Below are 22,813 nucleotides of genomic sequence, written 5' to 3' on the forward strand. Positions count from 1 at the left end.
TATATATATATATATATATGTGTGCACATTTCCGCACCCACAATTTTTCTTTCTCTCTTTCGCGGATGCTGGGCTAGTCAGTATATACGTGCGGACACGTGCACCTAGTTATATATCTGAAACATAATATCGCCTCTCTGTCATGGTTGCAAAGAACATCGTTCTTTGTAACCGCGAATGTCGGTTTGAATATTCTTCAGTTCTCGTTTCGTCATATTTCTCAATGAGTTTTTCATCGAATCACGTATAAAGCAATTTACCGGCGGTCTCAAACTTTCCTTATATTTTTCTCATATTCATGATTACAATTGAAATTATATTAAAATATAAGAATATTTATATGAATAAATTTTTTATATTACAATGAAATTGTACATATGTAATAAAGGATTTTATTATAATGGAGTATCATTATTTAGAAATGTTTTGTTAGAGACATATATGTATAACAAATAATTTCTAAAATGTCATTATTTATAGTAAAAGGAATTCCAACTCTTCAATCTCATCTTATAAATTACGAAACGTTTAAGACTTTAAAGTGAGAACATTTTACTTTTGCATTCTTCAAATTCATGCGAAAGTAATAAGACATGGTCGTTTGTCGGAGATCAATCATGGATGATTAATGTCTTAAAAAAAATCGCAGGGAAGTAACGCAACCACCGGCTGAGAAAGCAATGGATAGGACTGCGATTCGGTGAGGCACTTCACGCCGATGGCCTTAACGAACTGTGAACGAGTCCATTTGCGGTAATTCCTACGTACTCATTGTCCGTAACTGGCGCATAACGGAGCGCTTGGCATTGCATAAAGGATCTCTAATTGCGTCGCGGAGCTAAATGACTTCTTTCTCGCGTGCGCGGACGCGCGCGAACGAACAGCCTCTCGATGAGCGCGCCAGCGATCGCGATCTAAATCGAAAATGGGTCGTGTTCGTGTTACACCGACCATGTAAACACACCCTGGAACATACCACCGAGTATCTAATGGTTTAATACGACTAATGCATTGCCGGAAGGTAAGCTTAAATCCAGTGCTGTGCCTCCGATCGTCAGATCCATCAGCTAGTGCCGATGTGTGTTGCGTGAAAATTCAGATGAAAGAACATACATAAAAGTACATTCAGTGAACAAATAAAATAATAGCTATTTTATTAAGGTCAAAATAAGCTTAACATATCTTCCTTTCATCGATTTTTGTAAATGTCTTTGTGCGACATTTTTTAATGTTTCTTTTCTGATATTTAGATCAACGATAAAAATAAAATAGAGACAATAAATAGAAAAATTATTTTACAATAATAATTAAATATTAGAGGAATTCATGAAATATATTATTAATATTTGCTACGCAGACATCGTAAAATCAATGTAACCCTTCGAAATGGTGAATTTACATTTAATTACAAATATTTTTGTCAGAAATGTCAAACAACTTAATTTCATTTATGTCACATTAGCAAATTTAAATTATTTCTTATTAAAACATAATATTAATATTCATTATTTTTTATACGAGTTATTTTGGTCTCTTAAAATTAATTGGTACTTTTTAATTAGCATAAATTAACACTATATTACTCGCGGCGTTTTTTTAACATAATTGATGTTGGGTGTTTTTGATATCCCAACATTATATTTCAATTTTTAATTTTTTTCATGATTTACATTTAAATTTAATAACATTCTATAATCTGTTAGATGAAAGTAAATGCAAAATTTTTTTAATTATGAAAAAGTTTGCGCTAAATATAATAATATGTTTAGAAAAATATAGTATTTATAGTAAATTTATAATCTGAATCACAAGGAAAAAGTACATATGTACATTTAAAAAAAAAAAGATTACAATCCAGAGACGGAAAGAGGGAGTACAATTTTATAATGCATTACATCTAATTGTAAGTACTTAATAAAATAAAATGTTTCTAGAAACATAATTTTTATAATTTCTATTAATATAATTTTATAAATATAAAATTTTAACGATCACAGAAGTTTTACGATCTCAAAAGGAATATACTTATCTTAAAAGAGTACGACTGGTAATCCATTACCCATGAATAATAGAATTAAATGGATTTTACAGACTCAGCGTCAGTAACTGTGTTACAGATTTTGGCGCTCTCCCCCCCTTTCCGAGGGTTAAAGAATCTATTTTATTCTAAATAATTTCAGAAAAAATTTCTTTATCTAAATCATTTATGTAATATAATAACAATTAAGATATTAATTACATCTTTTTTATTCTGTTTAAAAATTTGTAAAAAGCAACGCATATATATAATAGATTTACCTTGTGGATCACAATATAAGAATTTTATTAAAATTAATGGGTAATAGGAAATTACCCATTAATTTTAATAAAATTGTATACGTGGAGTGTATCGTTCCAATAATTCTGTCATCAAAAAGAGAATAAAATGGTCGAAATGTTATTTCTGAGAACGTTCCGGCTGTTATTTGTCATATCACGATATATGTCACAGCTGACCTTGACCTTCAAAAAGATAAAACGTATGTATGTTTTCGGAGGTACCATAATATGATTATATACCATTTTACTTAATATTCTTACGCCGAAACATTAACGCGCACAAGCACGATCAACGATTCCCCAACACGAACGACTGACTAATATCGCCTGCAAATATCACTCTTGCCATATCGCATCGCGATACAGAATAGGGGACAGATTGATGTGATGAAAAAAGCAAACTCCAAGCAGTTCGCGCTAAGCAAGCGTATCCCAAATTTGTGGGCTTGCCATGGCTTAACGAAGCGGCGAAGTGCACGACGAGCGTAATGCGAGCATTACTTATCGCAGAAGTAATAAAGACCAGTCGTTTTTTCTCATCTCGGTCTAACAACGGGGAGAAGACGCGATGGGGTCATGAAAGCAGGCGGAAAGCGACGCGGGATTTTTAATGGGATCCAATTAAAAGCTCGCCCGTGTCCACGACCAGCGTGCACGCGACGTCCGTGTCCACAACTTTGCTGGTGTTTTACTTTTATTAGAAGCCACGCGCGTATGACGTAAAACGCGTAAAACTTTATAAATTAATACACAGGCGCTACCTCTGCCCTCCTCTCATTCCGTTAAAATAATAGATAATTACGCTTTTCCGTGTACTTCTCTCCGTCGGGAGACAAATATTTACAAACGGCAATAATCACGATCGCATTTGACATCGTTACACGCAAACAAGACTAATTAAGGGAATAAGACCGCGATAGGTATATATTCATTTAATATGAAATTTGAAGGTTGTTCTTTTAATGACTGTAACTGTAGGGTTACAGTCTCATTAGCAGGTTTTGTAAAAATAGAAAAAAAAAATTGCGCGCCGATACTGTAACGCATATACTTTAATGCCCGTATTCATAGACAGGCTTTATATAGATAATATTTAAGACTTCCTTTATTTTTAGATGCTCAGTAATCAATAAAATAATTCGTAGTGCATCTGAAGATAAAGGAACTTTAGATATAAGCTTCGCGCGAATAAGGAGATAAGTTTTTATAATCTCCCGCTTTAAAAACGGAGACTGCATTTTTATGCAAAAGCCGCTATTCTTTCTTGGAGACGCAAAAGTTTTTTATTATTTGTATTTATATTTCATAAATATTTTAAAAGCCGAGAATTATTAGAATTGCTCTTATATACAAATGTCTTATACTTTCTTATGAGATTTTACTATAAAATATTTGTAAGAACTTTTAAAATATCAGTTAAAATATTAGGTAACTGAAAAAGTCTGAAAAAATTCCTAGAAATACTTTCTATCTTTTTTTATCGAAAATCATATGAATTCTTTTAGTTACTTGATTATTTTATTACTTCAATTACGTTTAACAATAGACGATCGAGTGATTAGAAGAATTTCTATATAAAACAATTATTTATTCATTACTTAAAATAAATTTATGTAATATATTAAAATATTTTTTTTTTTTAATAAATTATACATACATTTTTCTTATAATTACATTATCTGAGACAGAAAATATTCATTTAAAATGATTGGAAACAAGTTTTACAAACGATGTGAATTATTAATTTATTTAAAATACGCTAATCCACATAAAATTATTCAAAAAGTAGAAATTTGAAAGCGTTTGAAGGATTTTTGCTTAAAAAATTTTTAATTTATAGAACCAATGAGTATCCGCGGGTATTGATATAATGGTTAATCCTTTTTGCGGGCACTCGATGCTTCATTGATCGACGATTCGCGTCAGTGTCCGAATTCAATTTATCTAATGAATGCGCGAGCTCATTTTTCCGTTGTGTGCATCACGTTGATTAAATTTCGCGTTAGCGAAGAGAAGTGGATCGCGTCGTTGATCGTTCTTATGCTTTTGCTATTTTTGATTAGACACGGGACGATGAATTAATAATTATTAATGTTACTGCGCAATAATTATTAATGTTACTATATGCATTAAAGCATTATAGTAATCGTAGATCGTGCCAATATGAATATCATATATTACAGCTAGCATGTACCGTTCATCGCGAATCGCACGATGAATACAATTAAACTTAACTTACATTATATAATAATTAGATTTTTTTCACGAAAATGGAAATTCAATTAATTTAACTGTATATTACTATAATTATAGTACATAGTAAAAAATATTGTATTTATTTAAGAAATAATTCGAAATCATTCAAAAATAATTTTGATATTTTATATATTAAAAATAATATGCAAGTTTTTTAATATAAAGTTATAAAAAATATAAATAAGCAATTTACAAAATGGTTTAAAAAATTAATTTGCAGTTATGTTAAAACGTAAAGGCCATCGGTTATAAATTGCAATGTAAATACAATTTAATGCAATCACTTAGCGTAATTACTTAAATTAACAGTTTTCAAACAGTAATATATATTATTGAATATACTTTTTATATACTTCATTTAATATACTTACAAATACATAGGTATCCAAAATATATAATTGTTATTTTTTATTCAAAAATGTATCAAAATTGCTTATACAAACAGCAAAATAGTCCGTTATTTTAAAACATCATCGATTAATAGAAGGTGCAACTGCGTTTTGTCGAAAAACACTTGCGATAGATGGAAAATAGTGTTTCAATGTTGCACGTATGACTACGTACATAATCCACATAATAAATAAAAATCCCAAGAACATAAAGGGACCATAACTGTAAAAAAAAATATTCTGTGTATAATTCAACATATCTTATCGTACATAACTTCTCAATCTTAGAAAGATCATGGCACTACGTACTTGATGAGCCATGCGATCAGTATACCAAATAATAAACTTATAAGAAAGGTGTAATTGGCTAAAGGTCGTAAACTTAATCGAGGTGGCAGTCGTTCTTCAGAGCCACTGCTAAATCCGTTTGATGTTCGTTTGGGTAATTTTACAATCGTAGTAGGTGGGACAACCAATTGCCGACAAACGCTACCAAGGAAGCTTCGTTTGCTGTATAGTGTGATTATCTCATATCGATACTGCAAATAAATCGCAAGTTATCAAATTGAAAAATAGCAATATAATTACATATACAGTACCTTAAGATTGAGGTAACAGCATAGCTTGTAAAAGTTTCTAACGAGAAAAGCACATTCGTTTGTTCGCACTGGTTGCAATTCTGGATCGCCCATATATTCGACATATCGGCACGATTGTCTACCTTCTTGCAACGGTACGAAAGTACCTGGTCTGCTTGAATCAAAGCTAGATTCCATCTAAAAACCACCGATTTTAATCGGTCGAAGAATTTGAATAGAAACTTATTTTAATAATCCATACCTGCGACTGATGACAAAAAGAAGTCGACAGAATACTGTCATGATATTCTTGATCGGCTACTATAGCAACTTGTGGAATGTCTTCGAGTTGTATCTGCAACAATCACGATTGTGAATGCTATTAAAAATAATTATTGACATTGATTAATTATTGACATAAAAGAAATTCCACTACTTGAAATATATCTATTAGTTGTTGTTGAGCAGTGGCCAAGAGTACAGGAACGCGTCGTCGCTCATCTATGCTGATATCATCTGAGGAGTATTCCTCGCAACTAAAGAATTCCCATAGAGAAAGCAGAAAACGCTTTCCTCTTCTTCTGTTTTCCAGAGCTTCCACCAAGCTGGTCGCTGTTAAATGCGCTTGTTTAATATTACTCAAAAACCATATGACCTAAAACAAAATATAATCACCTATTAATAAGACTAACTATTAATATACTTAGCAATCTTTGGAGAGTAAAAAATACCTGCAAGTTGATGGCTGTCGAAAACATGGGAACGTATTGATATGTTGGACCTTCCAGTTCAAGAATCTGTTGTCTAATAATCGATGTCCATTGATTTGTAGTTATTCGACCTTTGCTAAGGACTACGTCATCCACACAATTCTCCACTTCACATATCATTTTTGCTAAGTATGGTTGTGAAAATACCTATATGAATATAGATAAGAAATACATTTTTTAATACAAAATAATATATTTATGCAACTGATAAAAATGCGCGTACTTTTGTAACTCTAAATAACATTAATGCATTTTTAGGCGCTACTAAGTCAGTTCTCATAAATCGTGGAAGCAATTGCTGAAATACAAGTGTATATGCTAACAGATTATTAGCCACGAAAGAGATCCATCTGACGGGATCATGAATTTTGCCCCTTTCTTCTTCCTCTGCTTTACTAAAAATATTAAAAAGAAATTATTAACACTACAGCAATATTTTGACATTATTAATGATGTATTATGTACCCTTCTTTGGTATATGTTACTCCTGGTACATATCTCCATGGTTGAATAAAACTTAACCAAGCCTCTAGTATCAATCTAAACGAGCTGTCCAGAGGCCAATGATATATTGCTTTCCTCAAAAATGTATATATTTTTCCTTGAACCGAAGGAAGAATTATTCTGCCAAATATAAATAAAACAAACGAATAATATTGAAAGTAATTATAAAGTTATAGAATTTGTAAAATATATCTCACTACCTCTTCAATTCATCCATTGCGCTCTTGTCGCCCGTAGCACTATTAGTAAACTCATGCAACGTTTTTATGAACGCTCTTACAAGACGTATGTGTTCTCCGGAATGTATACTATGCTGAAATTAGAAATTACAATCAAATACGTTTGAAAAGATATAATTATTCTTATTTCGTAAATTTATTCATATTTTTCCATGAATCATATATCACTTTATTTATTACACACAGAAAACTTACTCGTCGCGGTATCGTAGATAAGTAGGATGTACTCAATTGAGAGGTCAATTGCGCGTCCTCTGTATATTCCAACCAAAAATCGAGAAAGACTTGTACTACAGTCTCACTTCTCCAGACTTGTGGCAAGCACTGCTGCTGTTGTGGCACACCGGATCCAGGACTTGTTGATCCAGAAGATAATATAGATGCTCTTAGAAGCCTCAGAGTTTGCAATTTTTGACAATCTCTAATTGAAATTTAAAACATAAATAATACACACTTGCTGCTCAAATATATATGTCTTAGCTCGTTATAAGACAGAAAAGTATTTCTGTACCTTCGAAATTCTGGTGATTGCGTTAATTTTCTTGGCGGTGTTTTCTTTACATATGGCCCAATCACTGGTAGAACCGCAGAATTATCTCTCGGAAGAAAATGGTATAGATAACAATGCGCTAATTGAACGTAAACCGTTTCCCAATTCATCCACACATTTTCTTGCTGTTGGAGTTGTAACCAGGGATTGGTCAAATGATATGCAAAATGAAAGATATAGTACTCAAAGGGATATGTATTTGTGTTAAGAAAGAAATATTTAGTGTTCGTAAAGTATAATGCAGTAATTATTAACTACATTTAGTAAAGGATACTCATAGATAAAGCTGAAGGAACACGTGTCCCTTGATCATCTCTAATTTTATCAAGATAAAATGGTGATATTATAGCTTCCTCCAACATAGAGCATATTTTTGACTAAAATGAAAAACACTATGATAACATGACAAATAGCCTTTAAAAAATAATACATTTACATGTATCATGTAAATTTATCATTTAATTTTTTAAGCATACCGGAAGATATGACACTGGAAAATTGTACTTAAGATAACAGTCTGGAAGCAGTTTATAACACAAAGAAAACATTGGTCCTTGTGGACTAAGAAAGTGACACAATGCTGAATATTCATGTGGATTTTTCTTAAGAGTAATATTATGTAAACCCCATCCGATATTGTCTACTATTCCAAATAAGGAGTCTATCAGAAGAGGAAAAACTAGCTGTAGCTCAGTGGTGCTTGATTCATCTATCAAAATAGATAGATCTCTGCATCTTTCCACCAACGGCTCATTTAAATATCTCTGAGCTCTGATCTAAAAATTAATGGACATGACACAATAAAAATGTAATCAAAAGTATAAAATATGTTATAACTGTGACTAAAAATATAACCCATATTTTTTTTCATTATAAAAAAATTGACTTTTTTAAATTTTTGTCAATTTTTAACAAACGTGTAATACTTAGTTATTATAAGAATAATTTTTGTTAATCAATGCGCGCTTAAGGTTACATTCGATGACGAATAATAATCGTATTTAAATATTGGTGTTACTTCACGTTACACTTACATACTCCACATTATTAGGTATTGTTTGACGTGTTATTTACAATGTAATCAATCAATAATACTTACTGTAGCAACATCGGTGGACGAAGCCATTGTTTACAGTTGTCGAGCTTATGTAAATTATAAAAAATGGAGTAATTAAATAATAATATCAAATAATATTTGCATGAAATACTATTGTATACTTTTTTGAAGGCTCATATTCGTACCGGTTAACCCTATGTTCTGTGGGTTAACCACACTAACCTATTTATATTTGGATAAGATAGTCTACAGTAACGCTATTCAAAACGAGAACTCACTTGTGAAAAGAATTTTGCGCAATCGGTATAATCGCAAGAGCGCCTATAATTTAAACGTGAGATTTGTTCTTTTTCTAACAAAACTTTATATTTCTCGTCTTTACTCTTTTTTGAAGTTTAATCGTTGATAAACATATTACGTATTATAATAAATTATATACATATATTAATAATTGTAAAAAATTATATAAGTTATATATATTTAGTGTCCCAAAACAACATTACATCATTAACATTTTTAGCAGATACAATATCGAGACATAAACATAATCCTGACCACAAAATTAACATAATAAATTAACTAAAAAAATCAAATTAAATAAGTTGAAATAACTAATTTATGATTGTTATGCACTTTAATATTTCTAAAACTTCCAGCCATTAATAGATTACAATTAATTACTTACACATTAAGTATTTCTCGATTTTTTAATAAAAAGTTTATTAACAACATTATATACATCTAGACAATAATTAATTTCTTTATATAATATAAATTATTATTATAATATTTAATTTATCATTATCGTATAAATTTTTATCTTTTTTGAAAATGAGATCTTTACACATCAAATTGTTATTATTCATAATGATTTTACGATTTATGCAAACATGATTAACTGAAATTAAGATAGCGTGTGAAAAGCGATAATCATGTGTTATAAAATTTTGTATAACATTGTGATATCACATATGTCAACGTTTTACATTACATTTGTTTATTAAAGATCATATCTTGCAACAAACCAGATGTATGCACATGAAATAGTTGTACTTATTAATTAATTTTAACGTATTTATAATTTTTGATAAGTGGGTAAAAACGGCACATGTGTTGTCCATTTCCATCTGAAAAATATTAAACTTAAATATCAACTGTCATTGTTCGTACATATATAGATAAAAAACTGTACTGTATATTGATAACACCTTCTCAGCAGACTCATTCCGAACGGAAAGTCAAAAGTATTCTGGACGTACTCGGCATCAGACGCTTCGTCAGTCTTTTTGTCAACCGTACCGTCAATCAATTCCATTTCTTTCGCCCAAGCCTCCAATCCACGATCTTTTATGTTACCTTATAAATTTAAATAAATAAATCAATAAGCACATATTCTATCATTATTCACCTTTATCAATAGTACCTGGGATAATGTTATCTAGGAAACAGCCTAACGCACCACCTACTAGAATAGTGGTACTCAGTAATACGGTGAATACGCTGTCTGCCACGGCATTTCCTGTTTGTATTGTGTCCGGATATTTAATCAACCATTTCGACAGAACCTGAAATAGATTATAAAAAATCGCATGCATATGTATTCAGTTTTGCTTATAAATATATAGACATGGCATTTATGTACATATAAAATTTATATACATATGAAAACGTTCACGCATATAAGTAGCAAAAATAATTAATATAATTAAATACACATTTGTATCCTGGGGAGCGTACTCACCAAAGGGAAGAACATGGACAAGCCCAAGATGAATAAATTTCTCGAGGAATTGAGATTAACATATTGTAATGCTGACAGACCTGAAAAGAATTTTCCTCCGATTTTTAGTGCGTAAATAATTGTATATATGATATGTATCTTACAGCTTTATAAACGATTTACAACTGCGGAGGCTCGTATTAACATTTTATTATACTGCCGTTTTACTATATTTTATTTATATATTTCGTTTAAGAGTTACGTATATGAGAAATGTGCCTTTTGCTCCGAAGATTTAATATTCATAAACGATCGAATTATATTTCGCAATCGAGTGCGTATGATAGAACTAATTTATACTCACCGAAAGCACAAATCATTCCAAACATCACACAGAATATTCCACCGACTATCGGTTCGGGAATTATGATGAATACCGCACCGAATTTACTGATTACACCTTGCAGGATCATCAGGAAGCACGCCCATTGTATGACCCTGCGGCTACCGACTTTGGTGACCCCTAATTATTTTCATTGCGTTCTATCAGATATAATGCTGTTACACCGAGAATCTACGTTAGGCTCGCGATTAAAATGTATAATTGTTACCTATTGTGCCGACATTCTCGCCAAATGTATTTGTGCCATTGCCGCTACCCCAAAGCCCGGCCAGTAACGTACCCAGACCTTCTATAGCGATACCGCGGTTGATTGCGTGAACCGGCGGCGGCGGAGCCCCTAAAAGTTTTTCGATAAATCATAAGCTCATTAACAAAAATGTTGTTCTTAACTAGTCTTATTCTGTTTTAGGTCGTCTTTATTGATAATAAAATATTTTTCCTGGAAAGAGTCCTGATTAATTAATAGCACTGATAAATGAAAAATGGTTTTAAAAGGAAAAATCGTGAGAAAATAATTTTTAAAACGAATGTACCTACCACACATTCTCGCGGTGGTCGGATAGTAACTGATGGACTCAACCGTACACGCTAGTACTCCTGCTAACATACCAAGTACGCCTGATAACGTTACGGTAGGTATACCCCACTGTCCAGGATACGGTATTCGAAACCAGGGTGAGTCGTTTATAATTCTCAATTTGCTATCAGACCTAGCAGGATGACCAAACGGTAGCGTGTCGGTCATCGTCAGTATGGTACAGATTACCCACATGACAATTATCGTCAGCAAAACCTAATATAACAAGTGCTCTAAATACATGAGTAAATATTAGCGATATTTATATATATGAATGTTTTATTTTATTTATAACGATCTCATAAATAGACACAAACTTTCTTCGGATAAAAGTAACAAAATGCTTGGAATTTATTGTTCCATGGTAATTAACATTATCATTCAAAATCTTTATCTCTTGACACTTACTGGGAAGAGTTTGAACAAATCGAACCAAATAATGTGGAGTCCGTGGCCTTTGCGGTATATAAGAAACGGAAATGGAATATTGACCATTATTTGAGAACATGTCGTTAGTAGTATTATCGTTCTAAAAATGTATACAGGCATTTATTAAGTCTTACGACTATCTAATTTTATTAGATTTTGATCTAAGAATTAAAGACTTTAAATAATAAGCCACTTCAACTTCAAATCTTAAGTCATATAAGAAAAGCTGACCAACCATAATCGATTTTACATTCGACTGTGATCGATTAATTTATGGCTTATTTTATAGAAAACATTTTAACCGTATAATTATTATATAATTATTTATTTTATACAATACAAACATACCCAACCGCGATGCCCCAATGCTGGGACGCGGCATCCGCTGCATTTTCGAAGAGAGATAGTCCAACTAACGAAACCGTCGGAACAATTGTCAACGGAGTTATAAATTTCAACAAATATCCAACGATACCTGTATGTAAATGCATTTTTAATGTCATGAGATCGAAAGAAAAGTTCAATAAAGAGAACAAAAATTGTATTACGCAACAGATTTGATAATTAAAGGGCGCTTACCTCCAAATCCAATGATCACTTGGAACAAGGCGGAAACGGCGATGGCACCCGATAGTTCTCTCATTCGAATTTGCCAGAGCTCGGTTCGGTTTTCGTGGGACATTTGTTCGAGGACTTCTGATGCGGGGCACTGCCATTGCGGCAGATTCAATATCGCCAGAGTTGGCACCAAAAACGATATGGTACCACCCTGCACCAATGGCAACCTAATGCAAACATACGGTTTTTCGCGATCAAAATTTGCTATTATAGTACTCCTACAAGCGTACCAAGTAATATTAAATTTTATATTATATTTGCAAATAGTCATTAATATATATGTGTGTGTGTGTGTGTATATTTTATTTTACTGTAGAGTTTTAAACTTACCTACATCCAATGGTAGTTTGAATAAACGTCACTAAACCGGTAACAAAGATCATGGTAGATATAATATGACTTCTTGCGGGGTCATCTTCGGCCATACAAAGGGCTGGCGTTAGAATAAAAGGGATAGAAACGATGGCGCCAATCATAGTCAAGTAATGCTAAAAACACATTTGTTTTTATTTAATTTGCACTTTCAGTTAAAAGAAAATGATACTCTCGTATTAGATTCAGAAAATTGTACTCGAATTATTTAATTACGATGAAAGAGTGTTCTCTCTCTCTCTCTCTCTCTCTCTCTCTCTCTCTCTCTAATAATTCGTTCAATAATGTGATTGCTTGTTCTATGCGATATCAAGTTAAAGAACTGTATAAGCCATATATGTGTATATATATATTATACGTGCGTATTCTTAAAAGTTATGTAAATAAAATCGGCATATGCATTAATGACGTTTCCCTCCATAAACTTTATAGCACAAGACAATGCGTAAGATATAATTAATATTGCAACATACTTTTATTAACACTTGTTAACGCGTTCCCATTCTTATCTTGTAGACTGTAGAGTAAACGTTTCGCAATAAAAGCACAAGATTCATACGAAATTATTCATTATATGAAATTATATAGTATAATATAAGACATTATGACGTTTGCTTTGTACTTTTAATGTACTTTTCGGAATTCCCTATTTTGGAATATTTGTTGCATTTTTATTCATATTAATAATAGATACGCATTTAAAAAATAATTTGTTTAATTAATTAAAATATAAAAAATAAAAATACGGAAATAAAGTAAAAAGCAGAAATATACAAAACCTGTAATGCCATGAATAAACACAAATACCATGGTGGAGAATCATCAATACCATAAGTAATTTCAGGATTTCTGTTCGTGTCGTTCGTTGTTTTCTTTGTTTCCGGAATGACCGTTGAATTATTTATGTTCTAAAAGATCAAAAAATAAAAAATGATAGTTACATCTACACTCTGCCTGATAAAATGCTATAAAAATGTTTATTAAATGGAAAATATATAAATAAAAATTTAATTGCATATTATTAAGTAATTAAATTCAATTTTATATATTGTACATGTGTGTGTGTATGTGTGGAAAATTCACGAAACCGTGATTTACAATTATGTTTTATTGTATGAACACGTCTTGCTATTTTCATATATATATATATATATACTTGTTTAAAGTATAATCAGTGTTTAAAAATAAATAAGATTCTAAAATAATTCTAAAGGACAAAATTGTAAAAACATTAAAATAATCTTTACATAAACTGGCCGCAGTTCTTTTTCCTTATATTATATATAATATATATACTGTAATATAATAAATTTCATGAAAAAAAGAAATGTGATTTCCTCTCGCGATCGAGGCATTATGTGCACGTGTTTTCAACTATTTCAAATACAAACTTGCTACATAAACTTGCTTTTGCATTATATAAGCTCTATTGATAATATCTATCTCATTTAACAAATTCACTATTTCCGCGATGTGCGCCGACTGATACCAATTAGTATTAATGGAGTAAGATCGATACAAAAAGTTGCGAGAGTTGTCGAAGCATTACATAACGATGTGTCTTTTTTATCCGAACAGTCATGCTTGAATGAAAATTCTAATCGAATTTGTTTCCAGAAAGAAAGATTTATCGACAATTATTAATTTTATAGTCTTCCACGCAAAATCACATTAGCCATGGCTGTAATAATTAACGCTGACTAAAACGAAATCAAATCTTAAAAGATTTTGTAGTCTATTTTCTGTCTGCACACTTATCTCATAAAGTGTATATCTTTGCATACCTATGTAATTCTCGTCTCGTATATTTTTACTGATTGCGATGCTCATACTAAACAAACAAAGCTTCCACCGACATATTCTAACAAACGTGTTAAACACTTGTCGATAATATGAGCTGGAACTTTCCTCGACGATTGTGTCAGAAGGTTAATAGAGAAGATTGTATTGCTTTCGTGAAGCGCGCACACACAATAGCTTAATCCGAAAACAGAATTATAAAAGATAATTGTTCTTTCAAAATTCTAAACTAAGTCAATAATAATATACAGGAGCATATATATATGTATAATAGTCAAATACAAGTTCTACAAGTGCAAATATATACATATATATTATATATAATTTAAATTATACTATATGTAATATTACTACAATATTGCAGTAGTCTTTTTCAAAAATTGTAATCTTTTAAAGTAATATGGCTGCAATATTGTTACAACATTTCGTACTGCAAGAGTCACGTCATTGCTATTGGTCCTGAATTAGACAAAGAGTGATATAAAAAAATTTTAATATTTTTTATTAAAGATAAATTATTGAATGCGCGCGCGCTCGCACATAAGTGTATACGTATATAAAATACATCTAAAAAACATCTAAAAATGAGCGTGTGTGTATATACATATATATATAATATATATATTGGAATATATACGAGTTTCTTTTTATTCGATTTAACATTACTTGACGAATTTGTTTTTAGCTGACAAAGTTTACTCAAATCTGAATGAAAATTTTTTTGTATTTACTCCGTAAATAAAGTAAAAGAAAAAAGTAATTTATATATTTTTTAAAAAGCTTTGTCAAAAATAAAGACCTTGATTATTCAAAATATGTAAGCGACAGAATTTATTAATCTTATACATTCCATTTTAGTAGCTGCAACCGCATAAAACTCATCATTAGAAACAGAAATAAAGAAACAGAATCATAATTGTAAATTAGTGTTATTTAATTGTGATATATTATGCTTTGATCACAATTTTATTTTTAAATAATAATTAGATTGTTTTACTATCTCGCAATTAATGTTTAGAGGAAATATATACAGAGGCAGGAATTTTTAATTATTATTTATTCATTAGCAATCGTCTAGTATATATGTATTACATATGCCTTTTAATTTAGTCAAAAATTCTAAAGTGAATTCTATTAGGTTCATTGGAGTTAATTCACACACACATTGATACAATTAAACAAAAAAAAATCGCATTCTCTAATGCTTGCGAAAGAATATCTAATTTATTTTTTTTTTATTAGAAATAACAAAAGTGTCTTACAATATTTTTATTAATTTATCAAATACTTTATACAATTTCGTATAAAAAACAAAAAAGCCACATTGTTAACAAAAATATGTTTTAATATTCGTCAACTTCTGCTAAAGAGTACACAAAACTTACTTACCAATTCGATCGATTCAATTGATATTCCGTTTTCTGACATTTTGACAAAAAATACTATACCATAATCTCACAAATTCGATCGAGCGTCCAATTCAATTCGAGAATCTAATAAAAGTAAATTCAGAGGCGCGCACGTTTGAAAAGATGCACGAGTAAAGTTTTTCCGTCCTTAATTGCCTATAAGTATATCAGACGTATTGAAAAATATATCACATGCGATCTTCTCTTAAATACAATCATGCTATGACACTATCCGCAGCCCATGTCTGCCTCTTTAAGTGGCTGCATGCTTCTCCGTTGCGCTTACTATCCCCTCCGAGTAAAGTGCGACATGCCGATAATAAATAATTAGGGAATAAAAAGTTACTTTTTAAAAGTAACGAGTTACCGTTATTATAGCTTTTTAAAGAAATTTTTTTATACTTTGTAGAAAACCAGAAGATTATATAGGATTGTATAGGACTATCTGAATCATAATATAAGTTAGAAATTAAAAGAAAAATTAAGAAATACAAATAATCTCTTTATTATAATACATTATAATAATAATTAAAGCTATATTTTTACTGAATCTATACGTTTTGTAAATCAAATATTTTGATAGAAAGAAAATTATAACGCTATAATTAAAATATATAACAGAAGTTTTGCAAATAAGGGTGTTTTCCAATTGTTCAATATAAATGTACACAGAAATGTATAGAGTAAAGCTTTGTACACAGCTCAATTAGAACAAAATGTGTAACGATGTTTAGATTAAGTTAAACTAAATATATGTAGCTTGTACGTTCGTATTAAATAAAAACATTCAATGTCTTACAATCACATTTATAACTGTCGTAATTGTAATAACATGTAATTGTTATATAACAAAATAACGTATCCAATTATATGCAAAGTAACGATAAAAGTAAATTTCGTTACTGTTGTCCAAAAAATGTAACTATACGTAGAGTTGCCAAAAAAACGTAACGCAATTATCAGTAAAGTTATCAAAAAAGCAATTTGTAATTGTAACTTCGTTACAAGTCGTTACTTGTAACGAAGTTACTTCCATTCCCTGTAAATAATAGAATTACATAGATGTTTGACGGTTTAACAACGAGATTGATTAGCATCTTCGCAAATGAGAGAAGAGTGTTGAGACAAAGACTACATGAGGATAGTAAGGCAAAAATATAAAATCGATGAAATATATTTTAGATTACCGGCAGTGTGAAATCACAAATCTTATAGTAATATTATAGTATCATTAATAATATTATTATCTATTATTCTATATAATAATAACATATGATATCTTATTGTTCATCTTAGTGCCTTTCTTACGATAGTCATTTAAAAGTTAATTACGGCTTATGTATCAGAACCACAAAATAATCGACAATAAATAATAATCAATGGCGTATAAGCGCAATTACTTCTAAATTTCTTTATATATATACCTATATATATAATTTTTTTTAAGTATATAATTATTCAAAACAAATGTAAAATTTTGAGAAATTTTATTTAATCAGCTTTGATTTTTTATTTAAATAAATCATGCAAAAAGTTAGCACCTTTTCAATGTTAATACAATATTTGTTTATAGAAAAATGTATCACATTATGCTAGCTATGCAATCGTATAATCTTATAAATTTTTTTAGATTATCTTGATTTTACGTAACACTTTTTGCGTGTTACTAAACTCTATGTAATTTACAATATCATCGATTCTTATAATTGCTGCTTAAATTTAAATAAATTGTTATATCAGTGACTCATTTATTGCAACCTTATAAAATCAGGATAAAAGCAGACTTATTATTAAATAATAAAGGTATTATTTATGGAATATCTTTATATATGTATAAAAAGTTATAAAATTTATTCAACATTTATTTTATTCTTTAAAGAATTAAATGTGCATAATAAATTCTTAGTAAATTCGAATTATAATAATTACATACAAAATACAGAAAAATCTAATCATGAAAAAATAGATCTAGTTGTAAAAATTGATTTATTTAAGCGTGAAAAATTTCATACATATATGGATATAGATTGATGATATTTATATTAAATTCAAATGCCTGAATATTTAAATTGAATTTAAATGTAACCGCCGAAATGTATAAATAAATAAAAAAAATTTAATTTGTCTTAAGAATAAATGTGATTGACTTACATAACTTACGTCAGCCAATCAAATCGTCTTAACTAAAAAAATGTGTAATATCTGATACAATTTGATTGGTTCACGCAAGTTATGTCGCACGTGACGGCATTTTTACGCTCTTATGTTTGGGCTGCGTTCAAGAACATTACCCGAGTGCACCCGTGTATCGTCTTATTCTTGTTTAACATGGTTGGACAACAAGGATAAAACGATATACGGGAGCACTCGGGTGATGTTTTTGAACGTAGCCTTGATGTTCTCATGTAAACATACCTTAAAGATGCCTCTTCATGCTGATGACGCTCGGCGAGTATCAAGCATCAATTCTAATCACGTGACCAGTGCAAAAAAACACCTCACGAAAAAGAACGGAGTGATCGCTCTCCAGATTGCTCCAGATTTCTCTCGGACTCAATCGTAGTATTCGCTGTGTTGTTTCCATAACTTTTTAGGAAGGCAGTGGCCATTAATTAATTAACCGTTATATTATCTGATCATAACCAGGAGGTGATTGATTACCGCGTCGTTTTCTTGGCGTGCAGTGTAGCAAGTGCAAAATATAAAACTTACAATCAGCTACAAATAGAACAGACCTATTGGTGTTTTGATGATCGTAGTGATTTATCATTGCCCATCATCGTTCCAGGGTTCCAGTTGTGGCTAAAGCAGGCAAGCCTGATTATACCTAACTAGTAGATGTATCTGCCGTTATGGTTAAGTTCTATTTGTAAACTGTAAACTTAGTACTGCCGTTTGATGTTGGAAGCCTTTATTCGCAGAACGATCGGATCGTCTCTGAAATTAGTGATAGCTATCGACTTTTCCTAGCAATATTTGAGCGTCTAACGTATTTGTATCGTTTACGCAATGGACGAGTATGACGAACCGTCAGATGTCGAAATGGTGCCTTTTGATGAAGTGGAAAGATCTAAAGCTACATTAAAGCCAGAATTACAGGTAACAGAAATGAGTGATTTTAATTGATATATAGATATGTTGTTAATATCATTTTTTAGTGCTCCAAATAACACTAATAAATTCTTGTAGACATTGGAGAATAATTCTGAAAAATCAATAGACACATCAAGCATAGATATATTTAGCATAAAGGAAAAATTGAAGTTAGAGGAACGAGCAAAGCGTTTTGGCTTGGCAGAAAAATGCAATGAATTATCAAATCTAGAGGTTGATTTGTATAACAGGTATAAAATACTTAATTTGGTAAATTAATTTGATATCTGTTTTTTATTCTTGCTTATGTATATTTGTTTTACTTTAATTTATTACACCATGTGCACTAGTTCAGACAGTGCACGAATAAAAAATAGATCTTTGGTGAAAGCAGTTGCTGCTACTTCATGTATATATAATATATGTATATATATATAATTATTGCAGCTTGGGTATTATAGATGATGAGAACGCAAAGAATGTTCGATTGAATGTAATTCACATGAGAGGAACTGAAGATATGAGCACTCAAGATATATTCAAATATTTTCAAGATTATTCTCCTGTATCAATTGAATGGATCAATGATGTATCATGTATGCTTCAAAAACTTAATTTTATTTGATAGAATAACAATATATCGTTTGCTATTAACATTTTGATATATTATTTGTAATATTACAGGCAATGTAGTCTGGTTTGATAAAGTAATGGCAGCTAAAGCTATGCTGGGATTATCTAAGAGAATTTTAGGCAGTATTGCAAAATATTCGGATCGAGAGAACGATTCTGAAAATAGAAAAGATGACACAGTGAAAGCAGATGAAGAAAACGAACCTATCAATGCAGACAAGAATGGAAAGGAAGACAATTGCATTAGCATTAAAGATATTGATTATCCATTACCTCCTGGTATATGGAGAAAAGGTATCGATTACCCAAAATCTAAAGGAATCTACTTGAGATTCGCTACCAAGGCGGATAAAAAACAGGGCAACGCGGAGAAAAGAAGTGAATACTACAAAAAGTATGGAAATCCCAACTTTGGAGGTAAATGTAATTTTGTATAGCAAAATAAATCAGAATTAAGAATCATGAAGGCAGATGGTAAGATGATTTTGTTTCTGTCTAAATATGTAGGTATCAAAGGAATTCTAACGGAATCTCGTAAGCGTATGTACAAGCAAACAAAACAAAGTAAACATAAATCATTGAACGAGGACAAAAATGAGGATCAAGCAAAAAACCCATGGGGCACATTGTCTGAGACATGGGGTTTGAATGATGTTGTGGAGGATGATTTTCTTCCAAAGAATGGTGTTAAAGATCAAGGATGTAGCATAAAGAAAAGACTAGGTCTCAAGTACCCGGAAAAGGATACGGTAGCTGAAGAATCGGGTGAGGCTAGTTCGAGTAGCGATAGTGACGAGAGTTGGTGTAAACGGAGTAAAATTCCCCGCATGCGAATGCACGCTGATGATGAGGAGGAAAAAGTACAGAAGCGTCGAGAGAAACTTCGATTCCAAGTTAGTTTTTTAATCTTTTTTATTAGAATTTTTCCTTAATTCGTTCCACAAATTATATTCAAGATATATCTGTTTCTTTTAGATGATTCTGAACAACTTAAATAACAGCGGTGACTTGCGATCAAAGTTAGGAAAACCGAAATCAAAAATGCAATATCATGAGCCCATTCAAGTAGTAGTCACAAATACGAATGCTGTAAATTCGAAACGCAATAATTCCGGAATAATTCGGCAGCAGGGCCACCAGAATGTGAAAGAAATACACTCGATGGAAAGAGAAGAAGGAGAATGGCAGGAATCGGAAGAGGATGAACATGAAGAAGAAGATAAGGAGGAACAGAGACTTGGCCAGATGAATACAGAAGAACGAGAAGAAGGAGAAGAAGAGGAAGAAGAAGAAGAAGAAGGTGAACATAATGAAGATGAAGAAGAGAGCAGCGAAGAAGATGTAACTGCAAAGGAGATTCAGGGTCCTAAAGGCAGTGTGATAAAAGTAGTCCCGCCCAAACCACGTATTGCATCCACTGTGTGGGCAAGATTAAATCATGGAAAAAGCGAAGCTAATGACAGCTACTTAAAAAAGAGGTAAAGAAATATAATTTTTCTCAATCATATTTTTCACTTTTAACTACAAGTTAGTAAAAATTAGAGGCAGTTTGACTGTTTCACTGAGATCGTTTGGTTATCAAAAATCTCCACAACTGCTATGTGTTTTCTTATCAATTTTTGTTGGAATAAATGTTTTATAAACTAATTAATTTTTAAAATTAAATGTTCCGGCAATATTTTTTAACTTGCTGGTTTTATTAAAATAAAGTGAAGGTGAATGTTGCAGAGCTATAATAATGTGTGATACAAATTGTGATTAGAATAATGTTTAATATATGCCTTCTAGTATCTTTGGAAAAATACACATCTTTTTTAAATATATGGGTATAATTTATTATTATATATATTTACGTATACATCTGCAAACGAGTTCATGAGCTCTGATTTTTTAAAGGTTATCAAACAGCCGCGATTTGAGGACTACTCTAAAAGGCGGTGACCTGCGATCACGTATTGGAAATCATACCAGAGGACGTTCTCCGTTGAGAATAGAAGTAAAAAACGACAAGTACACAAAAAACAAAGATTGATTCCTGTACGAACAAACTAATTGTTCAAAAACTTGAAACTTGTAAAAAGCGCTCCATTCAGATGTAGTGTTTTAAGATTTTTTCGTAACATTTTATATCGGCTACAGTGGGATATAGTTGTAATTTAGCATGTGATTATACATGTATTCAAGTTGATATAATTTACAGACTTAATGTAAAGTTTTTCTTTATGTTCATCGTTGGAAAAATTGCAATTTTTTACACATGCATGTATCATAGAAAGAGACGAATATTGATACATATAAAATTTTTTTTTGTACTATACGTTATTAATCGATCTTCCAGTAATAATCATTATTTTTATCATTAGACAGATAATGAATGCTTCCTATAATATCGCGTGTAAATTTGATGACATAGATCATGTATCTACAAACTAATGTATATTTCTACAAATAAAAAAGAAAAATGGAGTACTTCGAACAATTAAGTATTTTGACCGACATATTTGTGCAATTATGGAGAAAGAAAAATTTCGAAGAGATTTCTCTTATGTTGCTTCGAAATTATAATGTAAAACAATGTAAACTTTTGCACGAAGAATATTATACGAAAGTATAGTTTCGTAAGCTCTCAGAACAGCATTGCGTTTTTTAGATGATGAATTTTATAAAAGTAATTCTTAAAAAGAAAGAGATAAGTGATGAAAGAAATAAATAATAGAAATAATAATAATCTACGTATGCTGTGTTAATTCATACCGTTTCTCTGATATATTTTCTTATCGTCGAATTTTTCACTTGATAAATTTTGCCGATATCACGCGATAAATTGTGAAAAACTATGCAAAAAGCTCATTAAACCTTTATTAGTTTTCAATATGATGTGAACCAAAAACGAAACTAACAGAAAGCATTTCTTTGTAATTTAAAATGTAAAAATTTTTTAAACAGGGACAAATAACACAGTGAAGATAATTGGCCAATAGTCTTTTTATATTAGTACAATAATAACTGGAATAGCTATTTAAAATACAATAATCGATAATGATTATTTAACATGAATTATGAAGATTCGTTACGAATAACAATTATTTGGAACAAC

At 30.8% G+C, this 22,813-nt stretch overlaps 3 protein-coding genes across 3 annotated transcripts; 1 reads left to right on the forward strand and 2 right to left on the reverse strand.

Moving 5' to 3' along the window:
• Nucleotides 1-5,033: 5,033 nt before the first annotated feature.
• LOC108781521 (sphingomyelin phosphodiesterase 4) lies at nt 5,034-8,804 on the reverse strand. Its single transcript, XM_018549497.1, has 14 exons — nt 8,705-8,804; nt 8,082-8,381; nt 7,895-7,982; nt 7,567-7,804; nt 7,251-7,476; nt 7,017-7,129; nt 6,778-6,936; nt 6,536-6,707; nt 6,274-6,459; nt 5,979-6,197; nt 5,805-5,897; nt 5,564-5,740; nt 5,274-5,503; nt 5,034-5,187 (listed from the first exon to the last, which is right to left on the reverse strand). The coding sequence occupies exons 1-14, from the start codon at nt 8,729-8,731 to the stop codon at nt 5,046-5,048; spliced, it is 2,370 nt and encodes a 789-aa protein (XP_018404999.1). The 5' UTR covers nt 8,732-8,804; the 3' UTR covers nt 5,034-5,045.
• An 859-nt stretch (nt 8,805-9,663) lies between these two features.
• LOC108781527 (solute carrier family 23 member 2) lies at nt 9,664-16,010 on the reverse strand. Its single transcript, XM_018549503.1, has 13 exons — nt 15,971-16,010; nt 13,561-13,689; nt 12,740-12,897; nt 12,371-12,576; nt 12,140-12,266; nt 11,771-11,891; nt 11,323-11,578; nt 10,994-11,122; nt 10,747-10,905; nt 10,404-10,483; nt 10,086-10,227; nt 9,871-10,018; nt 9,664-9,789 (listed from the first exon to the last, which is right to left on the reverse strand). Exons 1-13 carry the CDS (start codon nt 16,007-16,009, stop codon nt 9,738-9,740), a joined length of 1,746 nt encoding a protein of 581 aa, XP_018405005.1. The 5' UTR covers nt 16,010; the 3' UTR covers nt 9,664-9,737.
• Nucleotides 16,011-18,840: 2,830 nt separating this feature from the next.
• Nucleotides 18,841-21,853, forward strand: LOC108781519 (nuclear cap-binding protein subunit 3). Its single transcript, XM_018549495.1, has 7 exons — nt 18,841-19,089; nt 19,180-19,334; nt 19,531-19,679; nt 19,768-20,133; nt 20,224-20,609; nt 20,692-21,194; nt 21,613-21,853. Exons 1-7 carry the CDS (start codon nt 19,000-19,002, stop codon nt 21,746-21,748), a joined length of 1,785 nt encoding a protein of 594 aa, XP_018404997.1. The 5' UTR covers nt 18,841-18,999; the 3' UTR covers nt 21,749-21,853.
• Nucleotides 21,854-22,813: the final 960 nt, after the last annotated feature.

The sequence above is a fragment of the Cyphomyrmex costatus genome, unplaced genomic scaffold (assembly GCF_001594065.2).
Source record: "Cyphomyrmex costatus isolate MS0001 unplaced genomic scaffold, Ccosl1.0 scaffold826, whole genome shotgun sequence".
NCBI lineage: Eukaryota > Metazoa > Arthropoda > Insecta > Hymenoptera > Formicidae > Cyphomyrmex > Cyphomyrmex costatus.